Genomic DNA, 12196 nt, shown 5'->3' with positions numbered 1-12196 from the left:
TTTCCTGGAACTCACTTGGTAGCCCAGGCTGGCCTCGAACTCACAGAGATCCGCCTGGCTCTGCCTCCAGTGCTGGGATTAAAGGCGTGCGCCACCACCGCCCGGCAGCAGACCTTTTTTTATCCCACAGGCTGGGATGGGAAAAACAACAAAGCTAGAGCCTAGAGAGATGTCAGAAGAGATACGAGCCCTTGTAGCTTTTACAGAGGACCTGGGTTCAGTTCCCAGCACCCACATGGTGCCTCCCAATGATGTATAAGCACCAGTCCCAGGGGATCTCACAGCCTCTTCTGACTTCCATGGGTACTAGGCATGTACATGGTACACGCAAGCAAAATATTCATACCTAAAAATAAATATTTTTTAATTTTAAAAAGAAAAATAACAAAGATAGCAATAAAAATTTCTCCGGTTTCTGTTTAAAATTTCCCCCAAGTTTCAGAAATCATGAGTCCCCAAAAAGGAAATTTAAAAAAAAAGAGTGCTAATATCTCTCTAGTCTGCAACCATGTCCTCTTAACACCAGCAGAATTAAGGCTAATGTTAGTCTTCACAGGCTCATCCATGCATGTCCCTACGAGCAATATCATTATAAAACATTTTGCTCTAGGACACTTTTCAGACCAGAAAAGGAATGACACAATCAGGAAAACAGAAGAATGCTTACGTGGAAGTAATATGATCCCACAGTGTTCTCATTCCCAGCCTGGGTGGTGGCACTGGAGCTTCTTGCCTTAACAAAACTTGACTGTAGCTAGGAAGGTAGGGAAAAATGAGGACAAGAACAGATGCCAACTTTTCACAAATTTAGGGACACCATTGCACAGAAGGCTTAATCCTAACTGCTACTGGCTTTTGAACAAAGCAGGAACCATAAAAGGGTGTGGCCTTTGAAGTCTTAGTTTCTAGCTCTCTTCTCCAATCCTCATTCTAGACACTAGGGATCACAATTTCCTGTGATCTTTAGAAAAAGGAGCTAGAGGCAAGAGGTGAACATTGAGTGTAGCTTAAGAAATCTCAGAAACAACTCATCTCTTCCTGATTCGGGAAGGATTTCTAAACCTTCACCTATAAGAAAGGATTCAAAATGAACGATGGCCATCACCTCACAGTGCATAACAAGGTCTGTGAGCTGTCACATCCATAAACCACAGTGCTTGGCACAAACCCAAAGGACTTCGGGCTTTTTTAACCATGTTGTTATGTGTTGGTCTATTTATGGTAATAAAGAGACAAAATATTCTTTGTAAATACATTGACATTAGAAATCTATTTTCCCAGTGTGGTTAGCCCTGAACCTTGTTTTCTTTTGTCAATTAAAAGTGTCCTTGATTTGAATGCATTTGAGAGGCAGAATAAAGCTGAAGGCCTGGGAATGGTTACAGAGGAAGGAACACGTAAGTAACTAATGAATGCCAAGGTCATCCCCTTCTGGTTAAAACATCAACTCTTTCTAATCAGAGCCTGTGCATGTAATTTCTTTGTCTGCAAAGACTTGCTCCATTTGAGCCAAACATTTCTATGTGCGGTATTGCTAAGGTCAGCATCCAGGCTAGATGTATTCCTAGAGTTAGTTGTAACTGAAGAAAGTTTGTTACAGTATCCATGGGTTTCTTACTTTGTATTTTCTCTTTTTCCTCTTATCACCAGTCATTGTCCGTGAGCGTGGTAAGTGTGAGTTCCTACCATGTGTGCAAATCCTAAGAGACTGGATTTAATTGCTTTGGTACAGACACAGCTTAGGTCTCGTGGTTGCATGTCAAGTTTAACCCAGCAGTTTGATGCTTAATTAAAGAAGTGCCTTCTATCTGTAAAGCATGGGTTATTATGGGCTGTGAGCCACTGGCTGCTGTTGCCCTAGTTGTTCTCATTACATGATGTGTCTTGGGGCTAAACAGTTTACTGTTTGGGCTGTGTACTCTGCAGCCTTGGATCCCAATTAGTTGGGTTTATTAACACTAGTCCAAAGGTCCATTTCCAAACCCTTTTGTCATTTTTGGAGTCATTTGCATTAGAAGGTTGTCCTTGTTGAGAAGTCGTACAAATGCTGATGTACATGTTATGTTTTCAAGGTGAAAAGGTACTCCAGAATGATGAGTTCACACAAGATCTCTTTAGATTCCTACAGTTGCTCTGTGAAGGACATAACAGTGGTGAGTGGAAACAACTGACTTGTCAATGGAAAACAGCATTTGTGTGCACAATTCTCATTCAGTTCAGTGGACTCCACTTAATTCAGATAGTTGCTTTCTGTCTTAGTTACTGTTGTATGGCTGTAAAGAGAGACCATTACCAAGACAATTCTTCTTTTGGAGCTTTCTTACAGTTTTAGAGGGTTGGTCCTTGACCATCCTGGTGGGAAGCAAACAGGCATGGTGCTAGAGCAGTAGCTGAGAGCTTTACATCCTGATCCACAGACAGCAGACAAAGAGAGAGTGAGACTGGGGCTGACGTGGGCTTTTTAAACTTCAAAGCCCACCCCAGAGACACACCTTCTCCAACAAAGCCATCCCTCCTCCAACAAAGCTACACCTCCTAATCCTTCCCAAACAGTTCCACTAACTGGTCACCAAGCATTCAAACATATGAGCCTTTATGGTGGGCCATTCTCATTCAAACTACCACACTATCCAAGTTCATCTAGTCCTTCATAAGAAAGGTTATATAAAATGACCATTAGACTTATGGCTGCTATTGCTTAGTGTCACCAATGCTAAACCACTCCCAGAATCACCAACCCTTCCTTTTATATAACCATAAAATAAGATCTTCCCTTATTTTATGCGTCATAAGGTTGTCAGGGCTCAGAGTAGAGCAGGATCTGTGAGGCTCCAAATATATTATCTGTGTGGGGCTTGCCACATAGTATGCCACTTCTAAGCTCGGCTAAGAGGGTATGCCTGGCTCCCTTTGATATAATGGTCCTAGATTCTGACCCAGCACTGGTGTTCTCAGACTTTCAGAACTTCCTAAGGACTCAGATGGGCAACACCACCACCGTGAACATCATAATCAGCACCGTGGACTACCTGCTTCGTCTGCAGGTGAGTTGGAACAATAGGAAACTGTGCATCTCATCTACAGTTACATAAGTTAGCAACTGCTATGCAGAGCCAGGGAGGCGCAGGATACAGATGTTCCTCAATGGAACTATGTCCTAATAAACCAACCATAAGCTGAAGATGAATTTCATACACATAGCTACTGAATGCCATAGTTTAGTGAGATGATACACTATAGCATTTTGGTGATTTGCTCTTAAGATTGTGTAGCTGACCCTCCATTATGGTTCATGGCTACTGACTAATATGAGAAAATATCACACCATAAATAGGTTATCTGAAAAATCTCAGAATTTCAAGTACAATTTCAACTCAACTAAATCTATGTCACTTTCATATCATTGTTAAGTTGAAAACTTATGCATTAGACCTGCATAAGTCAGAGAATGCCTATATAGCCTAACCCTCAAAGAAGGGGTTGTAATTTATGTCCTCACACTTAGGAAAGCTTTCATTCCTAAAACATATGTTCAAAGACAAAGTGAAAGGACCCTTAATTATGAAAATATCTGTTATAAAATGCTGGGCTTTGTTTAGTGTAGTCAGTGAAGACCCAGCTATAGTGGTCAAGAAAGAATGATCAAATAACCTATGGCTAATCACTATTACCTTCAGTGGACATGGTTCCCTTTGAACGTTGTATAGCATAGTCTCCCTGGTGCTAAAGGCTGTGTGTGTGTCTTCCTTACATGTTCTTCTCTGTGGAGAAGTATGTGTGTTTGAAAGGTGCTAGGGACCAGCTATCTCTGTCCATCTTCGCAGGGTCTCCAGCTCCTGTCATAGCAGAGATGTAGAAATAGGGGACTCTTCTTGTCCATTGAGTTTATCTTCCTTAAATTCAATCAGAGAAATGTCAAACTCTGCTGTTTGCTTTTAGGAATCAATCAGCGATTTCTATTGGTACTATTCAGGAAAGGACATCATTGATGAATCTGGACAGCACAATTTCTCTAAAGCTCTGGCAGTCACCAAGCAGATTTTTAATTCTCTTACAGAGTACATCCAGGTAGGTGCTAATGAGTGCAGAGTTAACAGCAAATAGAATATTTTTAACATTCTCACTTTCCATATTCTCTAAAGAGTATTTGGATGCACATAGTGATTGGCCAATATACTTCAGCCCCAATGCTGACATTATTTCTTATCTATAAAAAAGAATCATTGGTACTTGTGGTCTATGAGAACCTTCAGTCTGTGGTCCCCTAGTGGGACCTGTTATTGGTGTTGTCATACTTTACTTTCATTTACCTCATATTTTGCTTCTCTTTCTAGACTAACAACTTTAAATGAATGAAAAATGTATTTACCTTAAACTTCTTCAGTCTAGACTATCTGATGATATACCAATATCTGATGATGTAAGCATGGAAAGTAAAGTAGAGAAACTATTTATAGAATTATAGAATAATGGCATAAGCAATATCCTAATAGGGATTTTAAAAAAAGAAACAGAATCTAGCCTACCTGTGGTGGCACATGCCTACAATTTCAGGGCTTTGGCGGCTGAGGCAGGAAGATCTTGAGTTTGGAGCTAGTCTGGGCAACACAGTGAGACTCTGTCACAAAATGAAATAAATAACAATAAAAATCCAGAGTCTTTGAGCTCTTACTGTGGAAGAAGTAATGTCAAGTGGATTTCAGGGTGAATATCTTAATGTTCTAGTATTCTTTCTCTTTCCATAAAATGTTCTATTCATTTCCTACAACAGTCTATCTACTGTGAAGAGAGATGAATGATGAATGATGTATGTAGGTAAACCTGTCTATATAATCAGTAGCCATATCAGCCTTCTGTGATACAAGATTTTTTTGAAGCATAATTGAGACTTCATTTTTTATGTTATAACCAGAAAACTCATGAATAAAATACTTGCACATTTATTAACTGAACAAAACATTTATCTTGTATTCTCTTCTTGTTCCCTAGGAAGAATAGAATATATTGTCTCTACCATGAAAGAGCTTATAATATAGTTGAAAATGCATATAAATATTGAAAAATATTTGGTATGAGATGATCACACATGATTTGAAACAATCATATATATTATGCCTCAAATCATAACTATGATGCACCAAACATGTAGAAATGGAATTGAGGATAGCTTCAACAACATGCTGAGACTCAGAGTCAGACAACAAAGACATAAAACAAACCACATATGTATGAGTTCAATGGAAGAGAAAGCTCTTATGAACCTCAGGGCTTAGTGTCATCACAGAGACATTCAGACTGTAGATAAAGATATATACTGGTCTTTTGGAGAAGTCATGGAGACAGGATTGTGAGAGACTGCGTGAAGAATAATGTCAGTAATTACTTCGATTTGCTGTAACTGAAGAAGAAACAAGGAAAGACATGAGGAATGTCCCATCCCCTTCCTTGTGTACTATCATTTCCTTCTCGCCCCATTCTGTAAGTCAAAAGTAAATCTCAGAGTGTGGCTCTTTTTTATATCATGGAGTTGGAATTTGTTCTATAAAAAACATTATCTGGAAGATGAGGCAGGATGATCACAAGCTCAGGACTTGCCTGAAGTAGAGTGGGTTCAAAGTCAGCTAGGTTAAGGAGATTCTGTCTCAAAATTTAGATAATTTTAAAATGGTTGAGGCTATAGCTCAATAGTAGAGTGACTGCCTTGTATGTGTAAGACCCCAGGTTCAATTTCCAATACTGAAAAAAAAAGAAAGGGAAGGGAGGCAATTAGATTTTCATCCAATGTCCTTATCGTGAGACAACTAGCTCACTCAGATTTTGTTTTCTTGTAAAAATAAATACAAAACTTAGTGTACCACCTGGAAAATGAGTTGTTGTTGTTGTTGTTTTAATGTAGCAAAGTTAAACTGTATTAAAACTCAAAAATAAAAAAAGGAACTAAGGAAAGGACAGTAGTATCCTACTCAAGGGTAGATGTAGAAAGGAGAAAATTGCTAACAAAGATTTCTCCTGGAGTACTTAGCACAAAAGAGAAGCTTGTGTTCTGTTTCTTTCAACAACCAGTTTTGTTCCAAAATGAACTCATTGGCCTCTAGGGCCAAGAAGTTGAATATAGATTCAGTGACTTTTAAACATGCTTGTATGATTTGGGAAAACAGACACTGTTTCTTCTTCTAAACTTTCCCTTGGGAATCCTACCAAGACACTCCCATTCTTGGGGTAGTATGTGTGTCCTTTTTAGATATGTCTTATTGAAGAGAAATTTGGAGACTGATTAAAGTTTAAAAAAAAAACAAGAATAGCCTATGATGGAGAGTTAATAATGATCATAAACAGGAAAGTTATTGTCACAGAAGGACAAACTGGTAACTTAAGTCATCCTACATTCAGCTTTGAGAAAAATCTCTGAGATGGTATTTATATCTGATATTTATATTTATACTGTTAGTATGAAAATCCCAGAAGTAGTTGATCACTAGGATTGTTACTAAGATTTTAAACCTTAATTAGTCAGAGGTTATAGCACTTATATGTAGTTTTGCTTAAAAGCAACAGGTGGTAGATTATGCCTGGTTTTCATACTGTCGTTTCCAACACCCTTGTTTTCCTTAGAAGCCTTGCAGGGAAAGAAATAGGTGAAGAAAGTGTAGAGGAACACTCTTCAGATCTGCTTTAACTACAGTATTTGACTGTTTTGTTAACTATATTCTTCATTCTGAAGCTAAAAGAAAATCACTGGGCTGTGAAATCCCTATTGCCCCCCTAGATAGAATATCCACTGGGAAGAATAAAAAGTATCTTGGGAAAATATTGAACCATAAAATACATGAGTTTGGAAAGCACTGCCCTCTCATGTAAACCCAAGTCAAATGACCTCCTAAGACAGGCTCTGAGGAACTCTTCTCTCTACAGGGCCCTTGCATTGGGAACCAGCAGAGCCTGGCTCACAGTAGGCTGTGGGATGCGGTGGTTGGATTCCTCCACGTATTTGCTAACATGCAGATGAAGCTCTCTCAGGTACTGTGGCCTGTTCCCCTACATATTCCATTCCTGTAAAATGTTGGATTAATTCTCGCCCTTTGGATTTCCTCTTGTGGATGTGGCTGCTTAATCAAAGGCTGGAAAAGCCAAGCAGATTAGGTCTCATTCTTAAAACTGAGAACCAAAATGGGAAGCAGAGATGAATGCCTGGGGAGTGGGGCAGGGGGGCCGAGTCCCAGAGGGGCTTTTGCATGAATGCAGCTTCTTCCTTCCTTGTGTCCCACCAACCTATTATTTTGTAACTGCCTCAACACTGCTTTCCATTGGTACTAATCCCCTTCCTTGTCACTGTCTTGTCATTTTAGAATATTACCCACCGACCTTTCTCACCTGCCAAATGTTGCATGTCTCTGTCATCCACAAATGCCCCCTCCCTTACCCCTGCTTCCCTTCCTTCCCCAACTCTACCTCTCTTTCTCCCCATCTCTCTGGCAAGATGAATCAGAATCACTCAGAGCATTTATTATGAACAAATACATGTAGCATATGTGGTAGCTGATCGCCTCTCTCCATGGCAACACATGAGGGAGCACTTCAAGATGTGTTTCAGACTGATTAGAGGGACACTTGCAGCATTAATTTAAATAATGTACATACAAAAATTTCAAGGCTGTCATACCTGCCTCCTCTCTTTTGGAATGTGCTGTTTAACGCTTCATTTTTTTCCCCTTTTGACTCTGGCCTTATGGGAAGAGGGTTCCTGGGGGACTACTAATTTGGCAGTAGCGTGTCCATGTCTGTGTCAGCCATGACAGTGTGGTGTAGAGGCTCTGGAGAAAAGAGCCCTTACCCTGCCACCTCCTCATCAGTGACTTTTGGAAACTTATTCACTGCTTCTGGCTTTCGGTTTCATCATCTATAAAACATTCAGGGTTAGGAGGAATGGCCTCTGAGCCTCTGCTCAGCTCTAATAGTCTGCCCTACTGTGTGTGTTTCTTTCTTTCAAATGTAGCTGTGACACACAATAGGTAGGGAAGAGTCCCTCAGGAAACTGAATGGCTAGGCAAAGAGCTATGCCATTTTACAAGAGAGACAGAATCTGTAAAAGAGGTGTGACCCAAAGAACATTTTTTAAAATTATCTCCAGCTTATTCCGCCAAGCATTATTTTCTAATTTTAATTTCACCCGTAGATGAGCTCTTCAGATCCCATCCTATATATGCCAAAGGTTTGCAGCACAGAGCCCACATTGCAGTACTCTGCCTGTGTTGCTTAAATTAACACCAAACAAAATGTCAAGACCATCCAGAGGAGTGGCTGTGCTGACAAATTCTTTTAAGAACTCAGTGACACCCTGATCACCACCAACTACAACTAGGTTAAACTAATCCAGGAAGAAAGGAGAATCTACTTGGTAATCTAATGTTTCCTTATTACAACAATATCGCCAATGAAGCTCATGGGAGGTAGTCTTCCAGTATAGAAAATGACAAAATAAACTGGAGAAGGTACCCGATGACTCTTCAATGGATGGGGCTCTTAGGGAGTGTTGAGTAACAGACAGTATATCTGCCACATTTGTCCTAAGGAGAATGTGAAGGAGCACTGATGGATGAATCTTCCCGTACTACAGGCAGTGGATATAAGCGACCTTCATTCACGGCGAGAAGGAGTTCATTCCTGACTTTGATGCAGCCTTCACCTAACTTTTCCAGAGCAGGCCCTCCTTGCTCACTGCCCTGAACTTTGCTGAGGGATCAGATAGCTCAGGGGTATCTCCTGTTTCTGTTCTAGGATTCCAGTCAGATCGAGCTGCTGAAGGAACTCTTGGATCTCCTTCAGGACATGGTGGTGATGCTTCTGTCCCTACTGGAAGGTTGGGCTGTTTGGTATAACTAGGCATTCACATGATTGTAATTGGTCTGAGCACTAACCTTACTAATCACACAGATTATCCTTCCGGCAGGTCACTGATGTCAATAGACATTGGTTAGAATGACAAATTTTCAGAAAGAAAAAAAAAAAGAATGAGTGAGGGGCACATGGTCTGATGGACAAAGCCTGAAACCAACTCATTTGATGCCAATAGGAAAGCCAGAATGAACTGGGGAAAACCTCCAAGCTTTGCCCCTCCCTATCCTCTCGCTCTCCCCATTGCTTTCAACACATCTGGCTGCCAGTGTGTATGCCAGCCATCTAACTGGGCACTCACCCAGGTCAAAGGGGATCAAAGGGACACCATGTATCCCTACATATTCCCAGAGATCTGATAGGAACCACCTCCTAGGCCCCAGGGCAGAAACAAGGCCATGGCGTGGCCATTTCCCTCTTGCCCTGGGTTTCTTCCCCCTTGGCTCCTGGTGGGGTAGTTGTTATGGCTTGCTGCTCTCTATTTTCAAATCATCATGGTCAGAAACAAACTGACTAATTTGGCACAAAAGTCTTCTAAAAAGAGCTACCTGTTCAGTTACACGATAGCTTGGGTTCATTTACATATTTGTATGTCTTTTTAAACCTGCCTCACAGGAAATGTGGTAAACGGAACTATTGGAAAGCAGATGGTTGACACACTGGTAGAATCATCTACTAATGTAGAGATGATCTTGAAATTCTTTGACATGTTCTTGAAACTTAAAGACTTAACCTGCTCAGACACCTTCAAAGAATATGACCCAGATGGTAAAGGGATCATCTCCAGAAAAGAATTCCAGAAGGCCATGGAAGGTCTAAAGCAATATACACAGTCAGAGATCGACTTTCTCCTTTCATGTACAGAGGCTGATGAGAACGACATGTTTAATTATGTTGATTTTGTAGAGCGGTTCCATGAGCCAGCCAAGGACATTGGGTTCAATGTGGCAGTGTTATTGACAAATCTCTCCGAACACATGCCAAATGATTCTCGCCTAAAGTGTCTGTTGGACCCAGCAGAAAGTGTGCTAAATTACTTTGAACCGTACCTGGGTCGAATCGAGATCATGGGTGGGGCCAAGAAAATCGAGCGTGTTTATTTTGAGATCAGTGAATCCAGTCGAACTCAGTGGGAAAAACCTCAAGTGAAGGAATCGAAGCGACAGTTCATCTTTGATGTCGTCAATGAGGGTGGGGAGCAAGAGAAGATGGAGCTGTTTGTGAACTTCTGTGAGGACACAATCTTCGAGATGCAATTAGCATCTCAGATCTCAGAATCTGACTCAACCGACAGACCGGAAGAGGAAGAGGAAGAGGGTGAAGATTCTGCTTATGCGATAGAAATGGACGGGGAGGAGGAGGAAGATAAGTCTTTTGAATCTGCCTCTGCCTTTGCCATGGCCTGTGCCTCAGCGAAGAGAAACGTCACCAACTTTCTGAAGAGGGCAACCCTGAAGAACCTCAGGAAACAGTACAGGCATGTAAAGAAGATGAGTGCGAAGGAGCTGGTGAAGGTGTTCTTCTCTTTCTTCTGGACGTTGTTCGTGGGCCTCTTCCAGTTGCTCTTCACCATCTTGGGAGGAATCTTTCAGATCCTCTGGAACACAGTGTTTGGAGGGGGCCTTGTAGAAGGAGCAAAGAACATCAGAGTGACCAAGATCCTAGGTGACATGCCTGACCCCACCCAATTTGGGATCCATGATGATGCAATGGAAGCTGACAGGGCAGAAGTGATTGAGCCGGGTGTCACCACTGAGCTGGTCCACTTTGTAAAGGGTGAGCCGGGAGATACAGACATCATGTCAGATCTCTTTGGAATCCACTCCAAGAGAGAAAGTGGCTTAAAACAAGGGCCTGAAGTGGGATTGGGTGACCTCTCTGAAATCATCGGCAAGGATGAACCCCCTACATTAGAGAGTACTGTGCGGAAGAAAAGGAAAGCACAGGTGAGCATAATCCCTGTCCGTTATCCTTGTCCCCACATGACTGTAACATGTCTTGAAATCAGTGCATGGTTTGCACAGGTAATAACATTAATGCTTGTTCAGATAGAATTATTCTGGCATCCCAGATTTGCCAGGTATGGGGACATTGGGACTTAGATGAGTGGTTCAGTGTTTAGCCACCAAGAGGACTACTAGAGTACATTGTAGAGCTTGAACATATGATGGTCCGAAACCTTCACCTGCTTCAGACTTTTATTAGATTAGTGTTCATGGTGCACAGGCTGATTCAGTGGAAGCATAGGAAACCAAGTGTAATGAGTGAGGAGATTTCTTATGAGGCAGCATTTCTATATACCCTGTAAGCTCTGATGAACTCCATTTCACTGAAGCTCTATAGTAGATACGTTCTGTTCCTCTTGTTAACGTTATAATCCCGATAGATCAGAGTTTCATTAGCTGGAAAGTTTACTAAACACTAATACTTAGCAATGTCATATGATATTGATGATGATAATTACTACTGTTTATTGACAGCCTATTATGTCAGTGAGTCTGATCACGCCTGGAACATTTTTATCATTAGGGCTTTGAGTCAGTCAACTAGATCAAATGGATAAGACAAAAGTAACTTAGAGACCATTGGCCACAGGATGTTCTGGGTGTTCCCTTCTCTTGCAACATCCAACTCACTGTGTCACTTTAGCATCAAAGGAAGAAGTGAGGTTGCAGACAAAAATCACATCCATCCATTAACTTCATTGTCACCTAGTGATATGCTAACATGCACATGTCACTATTCTGGCGTCTGAGAATTGAGTGATAACTGAGAAAGCCTTTTGCCTTGTAATTTTATAGAAAAGACAGACACTGAACCAGTCGGTGAAAATAAGAAGTATGCTACGAAGGAAGTATTGAGAAGTGGAGGAGAGGCGTGGAGAGCCAGGGAGGGAGGTACCTGAGAGATTGAGATTTGTACTGACTGTGGGCCAGGCAGGAAAACTCAAGCTACAGGTACCAGCATAGGTATCCTTCCTGTATCATTCATTTTGCATTGCCTCTTGGATAGGCTCATGACACAGAACTATTTGATAAAGGCTAGAGACTTCGATAAAGGAAGGTACTATGTGCACCAGACTCTGTTCTGGTTAACAAAAAAAGAGTTTTGCTTTCATGAAACTTAGTCTCTAGTGGGAAAAGATAACAAGTAAAGAAGATAATCACCTTTGGTGATGTTTGTTCAGGTTAATAAACAAACTACCGGGTTAAAAGGGACAGGGTGGAATCATCTAGATCCTCTGGATAGATATATAAGTCTTGATAGCATTTGCTATAATCATGGCAGCCAAAAAGGTTCCTGG

General features: G+C 41.2%; 1 protein-coding gene across 4 annotated transcripts in view; it reads left to right on the top strand.

The window, feature by feature from the left end:
* The window catches only part of Ryr3 (ryanodine receptor 3), a 521392-nt gene that overhangs the window by 486233 nt on the left and 22963 nt on the right, over window positions 1-12196 (top strand). For all 4 annotated transcript variants that reach the window (XM_052725780.1, XM_052725779.1, XM_052725782.1 and 1 more), the window contains 8 exons: window positions 1324-1397; window positions 1651-1668; window positions 2073-2153; window positions 2956-3044; window positions 3940-4068; window positions 6913-7017; window positions 8776-8857; window positions 9508-10838. In XM_052725780.1, coding sequence (XP_052581740.1) covers window positions 1324-1397; window positions 1651-1668; window positions 2073-2153; window positions 2956-3044; window positions 3940-4068; window positions 6913-7017; window positions 8776-8857; window positions 9508-10838 — 1909 coding nt within the window. The remainder of the gene's footprint in view (window positions 1-1323; window positions 1398-1650; window positions 1669-2072; window positions 2154-2955; window positions 3045-3939; window positions 4069-6912; window positions 7018-8775; window positions 8858-9507; window positions 10839-12196) is intronic.

Source organism: Peromyscus californicus, unplaced genomic scaffold, assembly GCF_007827085.1.
Source record: "Peromyscus californicus insignis strain IS unplaced genomic scaffold, ASM782708v3 Scaffold_7__1_contigs__length_154581171, whole genome shotgun sequence".
In the NCBI taxonomy this organism is placed as follows: domain Eukaryota; kingdom Metazoa; phylum Chordata; class Mammalia; order Rodentia; family Cricetidae; genus Peromyscus; species Peromyscus californicus.
Note: the sequence above shows the minus strand (reverse complement) of the source record. Positions and strands in the feature narration are given on the sequence as shown.